At 31.7% G+C, this 16771-nt stretch overlaps 3 protein-coding genes and 1 non-coding gene across 5 annotated transcripts; 1 reads left to right on the forward strand and 3 right to left on the reverse strand.

Moving 5' to 3' along the window:
- Nucleotides 1-1655: 1655 nt before the first annotated feature.
- Nucleotides 1656-3191, reverse strand: LOC124840002 (small heat shock protein, chloroplastic-like). The gene is made up of 2 exons (XM_047315966.2): nucleotides 2696-3191; nucleotides 1656-2306 (listed from the first exon to the last, which is right to left on the reverse strand). Exons 1-2 carry the CDS (start codon nucleotides 2892-2894, stop codon nucleotides 1795-1797), a joined length of 711 nt encoding a protein of 236 aa, XP_047171922.2. The 5' UTR covers nucleotides 2895-3191; the 3' UTR covers nucleotides 1656-1794.
- A 2550-nt stretch (nucleotides 3192-5741) lies between these two features.
- LOC124840001 (multidrug resistance protein) lies at nucleotides 5742-9088 on the reverse strand. 2 transcript variants are annotated; one of them, XM_047315964.2, is made up of 6 exons: nucleotides 8781-9085; nucleotides 8558-8695; nucleotides 7800-7886; nucleotides 7613-7660; nucleotides 6344-6486; nucleotides 5742-6116 (listed from the first exon to the last, which is right to left on the reverse strand). In XM_047315964.2, exons 1-6 carry the CDS (start codon nucleotides 9054-9056, stop codon nucleotides 6104-6106), a joined length of 705 nt encoding a protein of 234 aa, XP_047171920.2. In that variant the 5' UTR covers nucleotides 9057-9085; the 3' UTR covers nucleotides 5742-6103. The 2 variants fall into 2 exon arrangements, with proteins under 2 accessions (XP_047171920.2, XP_087948143.1); XM_088092017.1 differs by lacking the exon at nucleotides 5742-6116 and having other exon boundaries at nucleotides 6340-6486; nucleotides 8781-9088.
- TRNAP-AGG (transfer RNA proline (anticodon AGG)) lies at nucleotides 8402-8473 on the forward strand. The gene has a single exon. It is a non-coding gene; the product is annotated as a tRNA-Pro (tRNA).
- Nucleotides 9089-10931: 1843 nt separating the features above from the next.
- On the reverse strand, nucleotides 10932-15834 carry LOC124840000 (serine/threonine protein phosphatase 2A 57 kDa regulatory subunit B' theta isoform-like). The gene is made up of 3 exons (XM_047315963.2): nucleotides 15459-15834; nucleotides 14096-15351; nucleotides 10932-11451 (listed from the first exon to the last, which is right to left on the reverse strand). The coding sequence occupies exons 2-3, from the start codon at nucleotides 15302-15304 to the stop codon at nucleotides 11095-11097; spliced, it is 1566 nt and encodes a 521-aa protein (XP_047171919.1). The 5' UTR covers nucleotides 15305-15351; nucleotides 15459-15834; the 3' UTR covers nucleotides 10932-11094.
- Between the last annotated feature and the right edge of the window lie 937 nt (nucleotides 15835-16771).

Below are 16771 nucleotides of genomic sequence, written 5' to 3' on the forward strand. Positions count from 1 at the left end.
CCCGGTTCTAAGTGAGCCGGGTTGAAACTAATCCACATAAAAAATTACATTTTTTTCAAACTCAATCCGACTCAAACCATGGTGGACCAGGATGGTTCTCGGATTACAACCCATTTTGACAACACTAATTAATATTATATATATATATATATATATATATATATATATATATATATATATAAAATATGTTTTTGTCTTATCTATATGTTGTTTTATGTAAGCTGGTAAAGTGGATGTTATACCCATAATATTCAACCAAAGTGTTCTAATAATGGTAACTAATTATTTATATTTCTAATTGCAATATTTAATGTCTTTTATCTACCAAATATTTAATGTCGTTGCTTATTAGTATGATTTTATTAATTGATTTATTGTTTCTTTTCTTTTAAGATAACTGACATCATATAGTAATTGAGGTTTTGATGGTATAGAAAAGTCATAGATTCTAATTTTGATGTCATTATTATATTACAAATATTATCTTTTAAGAAATGACTATAAATTATTTTACAATAATAATCCATGAACTTTTTTCATTCACAAGTACTTATTATTATCAACATTTACCACATTATATATTATCCAATACTAATTTCTTTCCCTAAATGTCAGAAAATAGAATGAAGTGGTCCATTTCTAATTTGTTAACACGATGAGGTTTTATTATGTACATTTTTTTTTCTTTTATGGCACATGGAATTTTTTTTGTTCAAATACTTTTGAGAAGAAATTAAAATTATGGACATTTCCAATCCTTTTATATTGAGAACCCATAATGAATAAGTTTAAATCAATTATTATATTTAATGTATTTTTAGTTCCTTATTGTTACGGTTTAGAAAAAAATAACTATAAAATTAGATTCCAAAGGTTATGATAAATACAACACTGTGTATATTTATTATATTAATGTATGCATTTAAACACAGTGAATATAAATATATTCTATCAATGTGTATATTTATTTATTTCCATTAATGATGATAGTAAGAGATTAATTGATATTTTATATCGATAACTAATTTTAAGTATTCAATTAATAAATATAAAATTTTAAGTATTTAAAATATTAAATAAGTTAAATAGAATTCGATTAAAAATATTTAAATTTTGTCATAAATTTAAAATTGAATTAAATTTATTTAGTGATCTAAAGAAGTTCGGATCTAAAATGATACCTAAAATCATTTGAATTACGAGAAAGACGATTACACAAAAATATCATAATTCTTAAACAATTTTTTTTATGATGATTCTATTTGTGTAAACATCATTTGAAAGTTATACACGGAAATTAGACAAAAATTATAGTAATTAAAAATAAACTCAAATATAATTAATGAAAACATATTCAAGTCAATAATAAAACTTTTAAGAAAATTAGAAAAAGACACGTAGCAAAAACTACATTTAATAAATCAGTTACTACAGTAAATACTAACTAGACTGTTATAATTAATTAATAAATAAATTTAATTATGTGACATAATGATGAACATAAATGTAATTTAATAAGATATAAAGATTTATTAATTACCATGACAAATATAATAAATAAAATATTAATCTGAGAGAAGGTAGAATTATCTAGTCATAAGGTGTTCTCTTTGTTAATCATAAAGAAAAACGTGAGGGAAAAAAGAAAAAGAAAATTGGAAATCAGAGTATTTTTCTGAAACGAAATTAAGAAAATTACAAGAAATTAAAATAACTTACGTAGATACCTACATAATTAACTGTTGTTGAAACCAAAAAAAAAACTCTGTATAGTATAGAAGACAGAAACATGAATCATTGAACTTGGATATCTAAGATGTTGGAGTAAGTAGTAGTAGCTTTGGGAATGGCTATGTAGAGAACACCATCCTTAACCTCAGCCTTAATATTCTCAAACTGCACATTGTCGGGCAGAGCAATCCTACTGCTATACCTGCCATAGCTCTTTGCAGACCATCCCTCTTCTTCTTCCTCTTCTGGTTGCCTCGGCCGTTGATCCTGTTGAACAATCTCTTTCTTCTTTGGTGCCTTTTCTGCTTTAACCACAAGCATCTTTTCCTCCACCCAAACTTTCACATCCTCTTTGTTCATCCCAGGCATGTCAAACCTCATCTTGTACTCATTCTCTCCCTCTTTGATCTCCCATGGTGCCCTTCCTCTTCTTCTGTACCCTCCCACACCCTCACTCGGTAAGGGTGACGAAGGCCACTCAAGCGTGCTAAATGCAAAAGGGTCCTCCATCATCCTCTCCATCGTCTCCATCATCTCTTGCATTGTTCTTGCCGTAGGAAACCTGTCCCACAACCCTGTTTTGATTCAATCAACACACGTACATACTCACACAATCAGTGTCAACTACAGAAACAAAAATAATGCTGACTCAGACTAAAACAATAAACCCACAAAACCGATTATTTATACGGTTTGAAAGAAATTCATGTATTAACTCACTACCACAAAACTACAAAACTGAGGTCGATAAATATCATTAGGATTCTGATTTCTAATGTTAAGAAATAGATTTAAACTTAACTTAACCCACAAAACCTGACTTTTTTTCATTCATAAATTGACTTTATTTCGAATTTTAACATTTTTCTAATAAAAGTTTTGAAATTTTAGGTAGATGTTTCTGATAATTTTTGTTTCCTAAAGTAAATTTTCGAAAACAAAATGGAATTATAAGAATAGGTACCTATGGGTGCAGCAGGGGCAACTTTCTTTTTGGGAAGAGGATGGTGGTTCTTGTTGGGTTTTGGGATGTGGTCAAGCTTTTCTCTTGCATCCCCCATGACCATGAACTTCACTGGCTTCAACTGGGTTGGTCTGGAGTGAAGAAGATACCTCGATGTAGGAAGGTTAAGAGTCAAATTAGAGGACAAAGCGTGTGCCATTTTTGAAGAGTGTTGTGTTCTGTCTGTTGAGACCGCAAAACAGAAGAAAAAATTAAGGTTGTTAATATGATGAAGTGGTGGAAGTGTGGAGAAGGTAGGGTTTTTGTGAAATATATATATATAGAATAGAACTTTGAAGAAGGAGGTGTGGAGAATTCTGGAAAACGCGACATCATGGGTGGGGTCGTGAGAAATGAGCACTGAATGGGAGTATCATTTCGTTTTCCAGAATTTTCCAGAACCAGACATGTTACAGAGGATAGAGGATGGAACCTTTCAAGATTCCAACTTGTTGGATAAGCTTTTGACCACGTTTTCTGCTGAATGAATGAGAGCCCTTCGTGTTCCAAGACCAATCTTAATCGCGGGTTCTTACGTGTCTGTTTACACTCAATGAAGATAGCTCCATACAGTCACTGTCTTATCTGAAACTGACAAATATAAATCCAAATATTCGGATATAATGTAGTGGTGGCTATTCAAAGATGAGATTAAGAAATTATGTTTATTAATAGTATAATGTCGTGGTGGTTATTGGAAGATGAGATTAAGAAATTATGTTTATTAATACACAGAAACATGTGAAAAAAAAGTACAGGCTTGTTAAATTTTCTTATTTCTCTGAATAAATCATTTTCAAGATATTAAATCTTATGTTTTGTTTATGGACAGAAAATATTTTATGAATGTGAAACTAAATTTACAAAAATTAAAACATATATTTAATACTAAAATTTGGAAAAAAGAATAATTTATATATTATTTTATATACGTGAAAAAAAAAACTAGTAGATCAAAGTCTCCCTAACCATTAAAAGACTAGATTATTTTGGCTTATGTGAAAAACTGATTTTGATTTATATATATATTTTTTCTATTTCTGATCTGATTAAGTGTTCATGGACAGAAATAATTTTGTACAAAAAAAAAAAAATCAATTTAGACTTGGGCTACTTTAATCTACTAAAATAAAACTAAGCATTGTATTCTTCTCTCTTTTTTTAATAAAAAAAATAAAGTGGAGAAGAAATATAAAACATAATGTAGCTGATTAAACTTCTCATTCATTCCTTTAAACAGTTAAATCGTGGAGTGCCACATAAGATTTATCCATAAACGAGGTGCTTCAATCTCAAGTGACTCCATCGAATGACATTCACATGTTTTAGACCACAAACTGCAACGCCATGAATAAACTTGTGTCTACATAGGTTAGATTGATGTTGAAATGTGTATTTATTAAAACAGAATTAGAAATCAAACGAAAAATAATGAATATTTTTAAGTTTATAATTAAATTTTAAATAAAATTAATTGTAAAAATAATTTATAAGTTTGAAAATTAATATGTTTATAAAAATATAAATAATAGATTTTTGTAAAATATAAAAGATATAAATTAGTGTATGAATTAGTATATGAATAGAAATTTGTATATGTAATGTATATTGCAAGACTTGCCTAATTATAAAATTGATAGGATCATCTAATATGTATTAATAGATTGATCTTATATGTGTACGAAAAGACTTGTCTACCTTATATTGTTAGACTAGTGTAATTAGTATACAAGACTGGTCTGATCAATGTGTGAACATACTAATTTAATTGTCTTCTTAAACTCATTTAATCAATATATGAAATGACTGATCATCTAATATTCTTAAACTCGTCTAATGTATATTGTTAAATATATGTAATGTTTTATGTTATACTCATTTAATTAATATATGAACAACTCTTTTATTATGTATTGATAGACTAGTTTAATGACTTTTTATACAAATTTATCTAATTTATATATATTTACTTTATATATGGTTAGACTCATGTAATGTTTTTTTTTGATATATTTGTATAATGTGTTTTTGTTCTATTTGATATATTCAAAATACTTTAGAAATTTTGTTATTAATGATTAAAATGTGTCTAAAGACACACATTAAATGAAGTAATTATTTATTTATTTTAAAAATCAACAAATTTTTAAAATAATTTTTAGGAATACATATCATGGATTATTAACTTGATTAACAATATAATTTAAATGTATACATAATTGACATTTTAAAAATTGATATGAAAAATTCAAATTTAAGAAAGTAAAAGTCCTATTTAAGAACTAAAATAATAATTTATTAGATATTAAATGATAGAGTAGAAATATATTGCTATTTTTACAGTAAATTAGATTAAAAATAAATCAAATGGATAAAATAATAAAATAATTTTTTAGAAAGACAACTTTTAATATTGTAGTGTATATATATATATATATATATATGGCTGAGGTGATTTTGAATACAACAAATACCGGTTTGCAGAACTGACTTGATTGTGGATAAGGAAGAGGTGAGGAAGTCGTGAAACTGAGTGTTTTAAACGTGATAAGTACACTCACTATCCAAACAAGTGCAGATCAACAAAATTGTCTAATTGTGGCAAGGCCAGCCACATTGCAAAGTAATGTCGGACAGAAAAAAGGAGAAAAATTTCCTCAATGAGGAAGCTGACGAAGAAATAGAAATTTTGATGACAGAATACAATATTTCACATTCTTTAAACCAATGAAGAAGGCAAAACAAGCTCATGTAAATGACTCGTTTTTAAAATTTAAGGTTAATCGCGCGTGGACATTATTATACTTAACCTGAACTTTTTTTTACATGCAAATTTAATTTGCATACACAGATAGCTAATACTACAGCCATAAACAAAAAGGCACACATTATATTGTGAATTATATAGATATTCTAAACTTCATCGAGTTTCCAGGATTACAATACCAGTGTTAATTGGTCTGGTTAACAATGCAATCTTTTTTTATCAGAAGTTGACAGTGCAGTCTGGGTGAATAATTTAATGAATTTCTGTCAAAATGCAAAGATATTACAAACCGTAATTTGTACAACAGTTCCAGGAATCTCTACAACTGATAATGGTACCATCACATGCTCATCTTACATGTTATCTATTCCAAAGCATCATGGATTACAACATACACTAGTGATCAGCATCGTAAAGGTTGTATTCACTCTGCAAAAGATAAAGTAATTTTGATGGTTACAGATCTAAGAACAAAACCTGGAGTAGCATTGTTGTGCACAGAAGTTTCCTCTCCAACCAATCCATAAACATAATTGAGCATTCTGAGCTCAAAGGGTCACAGGCTACTCAACACTTTAAGCAAATCATTTCCAGCTATAGTTTCATCCTTTAACCCTGACATAGGCCAAAAAAAATCTAAAGCATCACAAATTTGCAACAAAAAAAAAGCTATCATGTCCATGTTAGTTGAATAATATTCATAGAAATGCATAGGATCAGATAAACTCCGTCAAATATCCATGTTAACAGTCGATGTTGAGGAAAGTAGGAAAACAATGAAGAAATTCCCTAATAATAAAAAATTCAGAGTTTTTCTTCAGGCAATAAGATGTAAAACTTACTTGGTTTTTTCGTTGGCGTCTTCCTCCGAATCCTCCGTTGTAGTAGTGCCCAATGCTGTTATCTTCCCAAAAGATTCCTTCGCGTCTCCAAAAAAGTCTTTCACTTTATCCAGGACGGTTTTTAGTTTATCTGGTGTAGGGAGCTTCAATTTGGATATGCAAACATTATATCAGTGGGAAAATATCACAAGTAAATTTTTTGTAATGCCGGGATAGAAAGTATATATTTTTATAATATGAACTGTTAAACATAATGAAAATTATATATGGAATTAATCTTCCTTTTGTTAAACACACGTAGGGTTCTCTATTTATAATAGAAAAAATATGGGCTAAGTCCAAAATACAAATAATAAATAATAACAAACTAACTGAAAGATAAACTGAAAGATAAAAGATATAATATTTCTAACACTCCCCCTCAAGCTGGAGCATACAAATTGTATGAACCAAGCTTGAAATAACTAAACTAGGTTTTCAACTTCAAAAATGTACGAAGGAGAGCAGCAGAGAAGGAGAGGAGCAGAGAAGGAGAGCAGCAGAGAAGGAGCAACAAACACTTCAGATCTGTGTGACAGATACAATAAGAAAGGAAGAAGAAGGCAAGAACAGCAATACAGAGGCGAAACCCTCTACAGCAATACAGAGACGAAACCCTCTACAGCAAATTACGCAGAAAGAAGGAGGTCCGAAGATGCAGAAACATGCGACGAGAAGAAGACAGATTTTGATGGCAGCAATCACTGCTCTGGAAGGTCTAAACAGAGAGAGGGAGGTCCGGTCATTCAGAGGAGGCAGTGGTTTCTAGGAGACTTGTCTCTGATTCTGGATATTTTTAGGGGCTGCCGGCCCGGAAGATATCAGAAAACCTGCTCTGATACCATGTTAAACATAATGAAAATTATATATGGAATTAATCTTCCTTTTGTTAAACACACATAGGGTTCTCTATTTATAATAGAAAAAATATGGGCTAAGCCCAAAATACAAATAATAAATAATAACAAACTAACTGAAAGATAAACTGAAAGATAAAAGATATAATATTTCTAACATGAACTATTGTCGAGCTTCAAAAAATTTAAAAAGTTCAACGATTAAGAAAATTGCTATTTTCCTGCCAAATCAAAAATAAAAACCAATGTAAACAACCAGAATTTCTTGTTGTATTTGTAAAACACACATATTTACTGCCGTGAGGTTTAAAGTTCGGTTGAAACTTCAAAAAATTTATGATGACAGCAACGGAGAACATGTCAAGAATGTTACCTCAATAACATCGGTGGTAGAAAGGGCAGCTCTTATATTGGTATTCTCCTGCAAAATCATCATACAGAGAACTTTAAACAAAATGTGGGAATGGTCTTCTAACTTCGTAATGCATAAATTTTAATGTTGGAAAGAGTGAAATTGGAGTCAAAACATTTATTTATAAAAGAAAGTATAAGAGCATTACAACAAGTTTGTAGCCGTATCTGAAATCAGTAGCTGAACGCAATACACGGTATTGTTTGAATGCAGATTTCTGTACTTCCTTCTCATCCTTTGAATTGAAGAAAACAGTCAGCAGCAAAAACAGAACAACGAGAAATTAAGAAAACACAGTCCAGTATAATTAGCAGTTACCCAAGATCTCCAGTGTGTTCGGGAGAACTTACAAAGAGCTTATTTGGACATATGAAAGTAACTTATGACCTAACTATGAACACTTTTCAATTTATTTCAATGGGTTCTGCAGTGAAATTTAACAAAATAAACTTTGTTTAGCTATTTTATCATTAGCAAGCTTCAGGATCATGCTTATCAGCTTATGAATTATAAATTTGAAGAAATACCCAAAAGTGGCTATAAAGGACTCAATAAACATCAGTTGTTTAAGAACACATCACATCATAGTTGTATTATTGGTCCCACAACACTCAATTTTTTTCCATCTCTCGAATAGATAATCCAAGCACTATTCATTTTTAAAATGACAACAGTTTATTTTATTGGGACAGAACATATTCCAATGCAACAATTATTCAAATTGTTATAAAAATTAAATCTTTTCAAGGTGGGCATTTGGTCTAGTGGTATGATTCTCGCTTAGGGTGCGAGAGGTCCCGAGTTCAATTCTCGGAATGCCCCTTCTGCTACTTTTTCTCACACAACAACAATTTTTTTCATCAGCAAAATAATTTACGAAATGTGAAAGAAAAAAAAAGAGCTTACTTTGTAGATAACAGCGGCGAGATTTCTGTCAAGGGTATCTTTGTAGATATACTTGCCGAGAAAATTATCTTTGGCTGCAACCATGATTTTAGCGGTGGTGCCACCTGTTACAATGCTGAGAGGGTACCAAAGGTATACCTGCAATGCAACGAAGGGCAAGAATGGAATGAGAAACTTAACATTGAATTTAATTAACAGTAATTAAATATTAAGGAATGATTACGTTGGCCATGCGAATGAAGACGACGAATTTGGGATTGCCATCGTCTTCAATTTTCGGTAAAGGAGGGGGAGTGGAACGCTGAAACTGACGAGCCATCATTCCTTTTTTGCCCTTGGCTTCAACCACAAACACGTGACGCTGCGGTGCCTTCAAGCTCCGGTGCTGCCTCCGGTTCGAAACCAGAGAGTGTCTCACGGAAACGTCGTCGTTGTGGAGGAAGCGTGAATTCGTCGGAGGAAGACGAAGGAGCGCGTTCAGAGACATTCCAACTTCCATTGATACAGCGAGAGTAAACGAGTGAAAGAGTTTTTCTTATCCTATCATTTCTTTTTTATTTTTTAATTGAACTAATAATTGCAAGGAAAACAGGCCATACACGTGGCGGAAAAAGAGGCACGCACACACCATATAATATAAGAAAAATAATATAACAAAAAACATGTTAAAATTTCTCCTCCTTAAATATTCTTCTTCTTTCTTATTAAATCATAATAACTCATCCCTTATCTAAATTTATAAAAAAATATTTTTTCTTTTTATAAATAACGTGTAATTATGTTTTGTCTTTTTTAAATTTGTTATTTTGAATCAAGTTTTCATTAATTTCATTGTTTTAAACTTTATTGTCATTTAAAATTTTCAAAACTGTACTTGTTACAAATCATGCCATATGGTAATAATTATTTTTAATTAATTTAATATCATTTTGTGATGATAAATGATATTATAAAATAGAAATAACTAACAATGATGGTAATAATAATAATGATAAGGACAAAAGTATATAAGTTTCTTTTTTACTTTTGTCTTAAAACATACATTTGAAAAAAAAAATATATTTCGAAAGGTTTAAATAGTTATATGACATTTTATAACACTTGGTTCTCCAAATACGTCTAACTGATCTGTAAAATTTTACTTTATGTAGAATTAAATCTTTTAACAACTTAAAAAGTTTATAATAAAGAAACATGTAAAAGTAAAAGTACAAAAGTGAATTTATTATTCATTAATTTTAAAAATGCTTACTACAGATTGGAAAGAACAAATAATTTTACACCTTTTTGCTTTAGACTTTTACTTCAATGAAAGTATGTTTTGGGCTTAAAATAATATTACGTCCTTAAATTGTGAAAACGGGTTCAGAAATGAATAAACCAATAATGCGGCCTTTATTGTTGGGTTTCAATTTTTTTTATCACGCCAGAAACTATAACTGGGCTTTAATTTGATTAAATTCGACTATATAATTTAATTTAAATAGTTTTATTTTAATTTGACTAGTGTGAATGAAATAACATTTTTAAAATGAGTAAATAATTCTCATCCCTTCGCGTAGATAAATTGCATTTCTCTCTTATGAGAAATTAATATATTACGGATAATTCCTCTTTTCTCTGAAATTCTGTCATCATTAACGATTATTTTTAATTTTTAGTATTGACTTTGAAACAGTAATGTACTTACTCTACTCAAATTTTGTAAAACCCAACTACATACGTGTTTAATCTGTTCATTCCCTACGTTAATATCCTTTTAACTGTTCAAAACATTACATTGATAACCTTAAAACATTAAATTAACCTCCCTTAATTTTTTAGAAAATTACATTATTTATGATAGATTGTTAATTAATTGAAATTGTACAAGATGTATAAGTTTTAAAATAATAATAATAATGAAAAAAAATGAATTTTTTTGAAGGGTTTGTCCCTTGGGAAAAATAACGTGGGAACAGCACACAACCATAATCACCCCAGTGGACAAGGCCGGCATGCAATTCAAATTCAACCTATACATTGGATTGTGGACCAAAACAGGTCAAATGAAGACAAAGTCTACGTTAGAAAAATGCTTTGTCTCTGTTTCTAAGTTTTTCCTTAAACTATTGCAAACTGAAATCCTAGAGTCTTGAAACGAAATATTCATTGCAAAGGGAAGTGACCTAAACGTGCTTTGTGGCAGCATTGGGCACAAGAGTATAAGCTATATATATATATATATATATATATATATATATATATATATATATATATATATATATATATATATGTATATATATATATGTATATATATATATATGTATGTATGTGTATATGTGTATGTGTGTGTACTAATAATTAAGCTTTGGATGTTGCTTTGCATGAGATATTTGCTACTAATCATAGCTTTCTATAAGAAGTGAATAAGAAAGTATTCAAGAAATTGCCCCTCTTGGCCAACCCATCACATGCAAAAAAAGAACACTATAAAAATCTTTTTTTTTTTGAAAAAATGAAGCTATTGGAGCAGAATACACATATTCCAGTTCTATCTAACCTGCAGAGGGGCGAGTTGGTGCTTTACCAATAAGCACTGCTTCCCCACTTGCAGCTTTCTTAATGGCAAGCTCTTCCAAGCGATTCCACGTGGCTTCACGCCCTGCTTTGACTTCATCTTCCTTTGACTCGTCTTCCTCAAACTTTTGTAAACATTCTTTGGATAGATCAGCGTCGACATCAATAAAAATCTTCCGCACATTTAAGGTCAAACTATGGACAGCTTGGTTCCAATGACTTCTAGTATTTCTCTCCAATGCAGGGAAGATGATGGGCAGTATCACTTTTCTGTTTTGCTTGATTAAGTTCACGATATGATCATTGTTCCACAAAAACAAAGCTCTTTCTGCCACCTGAGGAAAAAGAAAGACAAGATATATGTTTGTGGATCTTCAAGGGAAAATAGAATATTGCCACTACTACAACCCTACTAATTCAGGGCAAGACAAAAAGACAACACTTAGGATCGGTAGTTTATGTATTGTGGTATTGTTTATTTCTTCCGTTAAAATTGGATTTTCGCATGCATACAAAAGATCAGTGTTAAAAATCGGCGTGTTATCAGGATCAAACTCTTAACTATGATTTGAGATCATCACCATAAAACACCCAAGTTTTGTCCTAGGATAACACGACAAAAAAAACTAAAGAGATCATTGTTCAGTTTTGTAAACAGATCCTTTATAAACATCACATGAGAAATTGAAGCATCATGCAGCGCAAAGTGTAGACTAACTCTTGCAAATTGCAGTAGAGATGTATCAGCGGTTCAAAAATACACTCCTAACAAACAACAATATCAACAACAGCCTTATTTCTCTAGGTTAGTTACATGACTCGGTTAATGTAACAAAAAATTCATTCATAAATATATTCTGAGAAATCTATAGAGCATTTCCTATGCATGCAAATACTTATACAATGAAATGAGCATCATCTAAACATTTGCAAGAGAGAGGATATCCCTATTTTGCGGAGCTTTAGAACTACAGAAAGGGCTTTGGATGCCCTTTCCCTTAAACATAATGGAAAACAAATTGTATCTAAGCTATCTGAGAAATTGCTCAAAGACTTAGTTAATCCAGTCAATTTTAACTTGTAACCACTTAAAATCATCTAAAAAGGGACTGCTGAGGTCAGTTTTCTGTACAACAACCACACAGTAAGCCTCATCTAATAAGAATTATTTCATCTTGCTGACAACCCACTGCGTAATAATCACAGCAAGTTGTAAGAGTCCAAATTTGATAAGGAAAGTCAAATTAGATAGAAACCGTTACGCTGGATTTCAACTTAAATTTTCAAAGTTAATAACAATTTACAAGCACCATCTTATAATCTTTGACATTGATGTTGTTGCCTATCAGTACCTTATTAATTGCATCTATCACATGATATTGGAAAATTGCTTGATGAAGATTATATAAAATCATCAACATTCAAAACTAAGATATAAAGTAAGTGGTAGATAATCTGCATGCACAACGAAGTCCGCCGAATTATTTATAGTCACAAATAGAAAGATTTTCTAAGTGTGAAATTATAAAAAAAAAATACAAATCTGTCCTCATTCGAGTCAAGTAAGCACATGCCCATAACGAATGGCCAGCCAGCAAAAGTTTAAAAGGATGAAAAAGAAAGAGGTTGACACATCAGACCAGTCAATCCCTTCTTCAGAGGGAAAGGACAGTCTTGTATATTCATTTACTACAGACAATATAAACCTTACTGAACCAGTTAGACATAGAAATATAAAAAACAATTCCCGGTCCAAAATTCAACACCTCATCCTTCCAAGATATTTTAGCTACTCAACGTTGTGTTCAATCAACTAGTTAAGAGTTCAATCCTTGCTACCCTCTCCCCCCAATTCTCTTAATTAAAATTATTTTCAATCCCAGGTTTTACATCCGTTTCTTCCATGCTTAGCTTTTACATAAGAGGGAACATGAGAAAGTTTAAAGCTATTCTCAGGCTTTTTCTCTCAACATAGAGAAAGAGGGAAGGATGTCTCTGATTGGATAGGAACATTGAAGGTAAAAAACAAATATATAAATTTGCAAGCAAGATCAAAACCTCTTCAGGCAGGATTCATCACAGTAGAACATCATTATGTGCTCTGTTTGACTGTGAAGTGACAATTGACACTAAACAATGATTTACTAAAAGTTGACTATGCTTCCACGTCATTTATGTATATGTGACAATTCGACATGTAACAAGTTGGATTATGTTTTTACAACCTAGAATATGGTTTCTTACAAGTAAATTGATAACAACTCTGCGAGAACACACCATAAGTCTCGCATCTTGTAGTTGGATCCTAAATCCTAAAATCCGACAAAGCTCTACAATCCCAGCACCCGCACGAACTAGCATTGCACTGGCCATTTGACTAGTCTTGGGCAAACACTACAACGCTAATGTTACCACTGGCGTTGCACATTTTGTGTTAATAGACATGGTAGAAAGCTCTAAAGCCAGTTGATAAGAACCTTGGGAGACTAGAATCTCATACTTGCAATGAGGGAATACGGTGATTTACTTCCAAAGCCCAAGTCATTAGAGGGCATAGATATGAATGCTTTCCATCACTCCGTGCAATGTTTAAGAAAACGGTCTATGACCATGGTTTTTGGCTGCAACATCAAGGTTTATTAAGTGAACACAATCCCAATCGTGCCACATTGGCATCAATTTCCCACAATATCAATAAATGGGACAAAAAACTGACCACAATTGCAATTTGAAATGTTGATTCCGTGTTTTAAGAAGACATAACAAAACCAAAGAATTGAGTTTCTTATTTTGATATTTGCGTTACGTTTCAACTTTTCTAGCCAGCTAAAACAGCTTCTAAACAAGAGGAATGAACTAAAATACAGTTTTCAGGAATCGGTCAAAGAAGTTGCAAGAGAAAATTAATTTGAAAGTGAGGTGCAATTTCCTCGTGAAATTAAGAAAGAGGAAACAAAAAGGAGCAAGGGAAATTCATACCTGAAAATGAGGGCTATTCAAACAACGGGCAATCCGACGAAACAATGGCACCATACAACGCTGGAATTCTGGGGGTTGAGTTGCTTCCAAGACTTCTTCTAACTCACCCAGGAACATAACTTCCTTTGAACTATTTGTTATGGGCCAGTACTTCAACAGCCCCCTGATAATTGTATCAGCAAGTTTGCAGTCTTTCTCCACAAACTGAGTAATGCAATACGACAACTGTTGATGATACATTGCCAAGCATTTTGGCTTGTGCAGAGGAATCAGGATGCGAACAAGAAACAATTTATGTTCTTCCTTCAATGGCAATGCAAAACCATTGATGATGCTCCCAAGAATTTCCAAGAATTCGGCAATCCCATTATGCTTATCAGTCTCAAAAATAAAATTAAAAAACACATTGTTGATGGCCTTCCTGATGAAAGGGCGATGCGCCATGAATTTGCCATAGATACGGTGCAGAGTCATCTTCAAGTACTCCCGCTCCCTCGGATCCTCGGAGTCAAACAAATCCAGCAGCTTCAAAATGAAGGACTGATCAATGTATCTCTTGGCCAACTTCGGATCCAGCTCAGGTGAGGCCACAAACCGCAGAAAAAACTCATACACAATCTGCAAATGAGGCCAAGCAGGATCCATGGAAGGCTCCTCCTCCTCCACATCAACACCATCAACGATCTTATTCTCGCGTGGCTGAGGACTGAGTGTCCTGAATATGTTTGCAGACACCATTTTCACAACCTCCTGCATCACATTCTCCGCGAACTTAGCATTCGCAGAAGTCACATAATCCAAGAGTTCCACCAAGGTCTGTCTCTTAATCTCCTTCTCCTTGACGTGTTTGGTGGGGTCAGTGAAGTCAAACACCACACAACACATTCTAAGCTTCTTCACAAACAAAGTTGTCTTCTCAGAAGAGGGAACATCCCTGAATGCAGGCAATGCCTCATAGGAACCCAAATTCCCGTTATTGGGGTTGTTGTGAATATTGTTCTCATTCACAACCTTCGGTAATGGAACTCTGTTACCATGATTCTGCCCCGCAACGGAAGAATTCCCCGGTCTGGTGCCACCAGGGGAAGCACTAACAGAATCACTGTTCTTCGAAGAAGTGGTAACGCCATGATGGCCTTTTCCACTTCCACCGTGTTCGGGACCTCTCGATGACTTCCGAGGGAGTTTACTGAATATCTTATTGAACATAATTCATCAAACAAACACGGAACAACCCTTACCCTTTTTCTTCTAACCTGAAAAAACAAAAACAAAATAAAAATTGTAAACAAACAAAGAGATGCCTAAACTTTGTTAACTTCACAATCTGAACAAGAAACACGCAATTGGAACGAGAAGCGACCAGATACAAATGTTGTCGTTTGTGCACTTGTCCGAAAATTGATACGATTGGCGATAGCAACGAAAGATAAGAGAAAGAATAAACCCTTTGACTTATCTGGGTAACAGAAGAAAACCCAGTTTCGTGATTCTACCCATAGTGATGATGGAGGCAACAAAGTTAGATTTTGATGCGGAAAACCTTGGACCTTTGCGATCAGAAACAGTGATGAAGGGAAACAGAGATCAGCGTCGATGATCAAAAACAGAGTGTTTGAGAATTCCTCAGAATTCAAATTATCGGAGACACAATCTTGGGCGTTGTTGGGCTTGAAAAGCGAGAGCGAGATGAAGAATGTTCCGCAGATTTCCCTTTTTCGTTTATTTTCATGTTTTTTAGCGAATGTATATATTTATTCGCTTTCAGTTAAAAAATAAATAAACGAGAATTTCAACTTCTGACCATTTGTGCTCTGCAGATAATATATAATTAAAATAATTCGGAAATGAAGAAAAAGTCGAATGAAGCACATGCGGGGCAAGCATATACCTACTGTGAATTAATTGATAATAACGAGAAAAATAACAAAAGAAAACAACAATTATACAATTTATTTACTTCGACCAATTTCAATGAAATTATCGATGAAGTAACAGAATTTTTTTTAAAAGATGAATTAGAGTACTTATAAAAAAGGTTTTTTTTTTTTTTTTTTGCATTTCATCATTTAAAAAGTGATTTTTTAATCTAAATGATATCTTTATTCAGCAAAAGATAAATCAAATTCGTTAACAGTTGAGGTATGATTAATTGTAACCATAAAAAAATTAAAGATAATAATGATAGAATACCGATACTGATGGTTAAGAATAAAAAATAAGTGTAATAAAATTTGAGTTGTATTTATGGTTAGAAATAAATAAATAAAATCTCGAATTTTAGGGAAAAATAATTCATAAAAACAGCAATTAAACTATAACATGCGAAATGTATTACATTTATAATATTTACATTATCAAATCACACATTTTAAATTTTAATAAATTTATTGATATTGATTTTATAGTAATCGCTTTAAAATATTTTTATTTATAGCACCGAACGGGATTTTATTGTAATTTAACCATTGACTTTAATTTTTTAAATTTTAATTTTGCAAAATTACATAAAATACTAAAAAAGGTTCATTGTAATTATTCTACCCTACTTAAGCGTAATTTTCGCATGAAAGATCATGTTATTTTCAGAAAAATACATTTTAACTTATAATATGCTGTTTGTAATTTTTCATTTTTTAGATAATTATTAAAAAAACATTTAAAATAGTAAATCCT

Source organism: Vigna umbellata, chromosome 5 (genome assembly GCF_029865625.1).
Source record: "Vigna umbellata cultivar VRB3 chromosome 5, Vumbellata_1.0, whole genome shotgun sequence".
NCBI classification, from domain to species: domain Eukaryota; kingdom Viridiplantae; phylum Streptophyta; class Magnoliopsida; order Fabales; family Fabaceae; genus Vigna; species Vigna umbellata.

Excerpts from the sequence above, each read along its gene's own strand:
- LOC124840001 (XM_047315964.2), bottom strand. The coding sequence starts at position 9,056 with ATGGAAGTTGGAATGTCTCTGAACGCGCTCCTTCGTCTTCCTCCGACG. Across the intron at positions 7,887-8,557 it reads TCGCCGCTGTTATCTACAAA|GATGAGAAGGAAGTACAGAA; the intron begins GTAAGCTCTTTT and ends TTCAATTCAAAG. Across the intron at positions 6,487-7,612 it reads CTACCACCGATGTTATTGAG|CTCCCTACACCAGATAAACT; the intron begins GTAACATTCTTG and ends TCCAAATTGAAG.
- LOC124840002 (XM_047315966.2), bottom strand. The coding sequence starts at position 2,894 with ATGGCACACGCTTTGTCCTCTAATTTGACTCTTAACCTTCCTACATCG. Across the intron at positions 2,307-2,695 it reads TGCCCCTGCTGCACCCATAG|GGTTGTGGGACAGGTTTCCT; the intron begins GTACCTATTCTT and ends GAATCAAAACAG.
- LOC124840000 (XM_047315963.2), bottom strand. The coding sequence starts at position 15,304 with ATGTTCAATAAGATATTCAGTAAACTCCCTCGGAAGTCATCGAGAGGT. Across the intron at positions 11,452-14,095 it reads TGAATAGCCCTCATTTTCAG|GTGGCAGAAAGAGCTTTGTT; the intron begins GTATGAATTTCC and ends CTTTTTCCTCAG.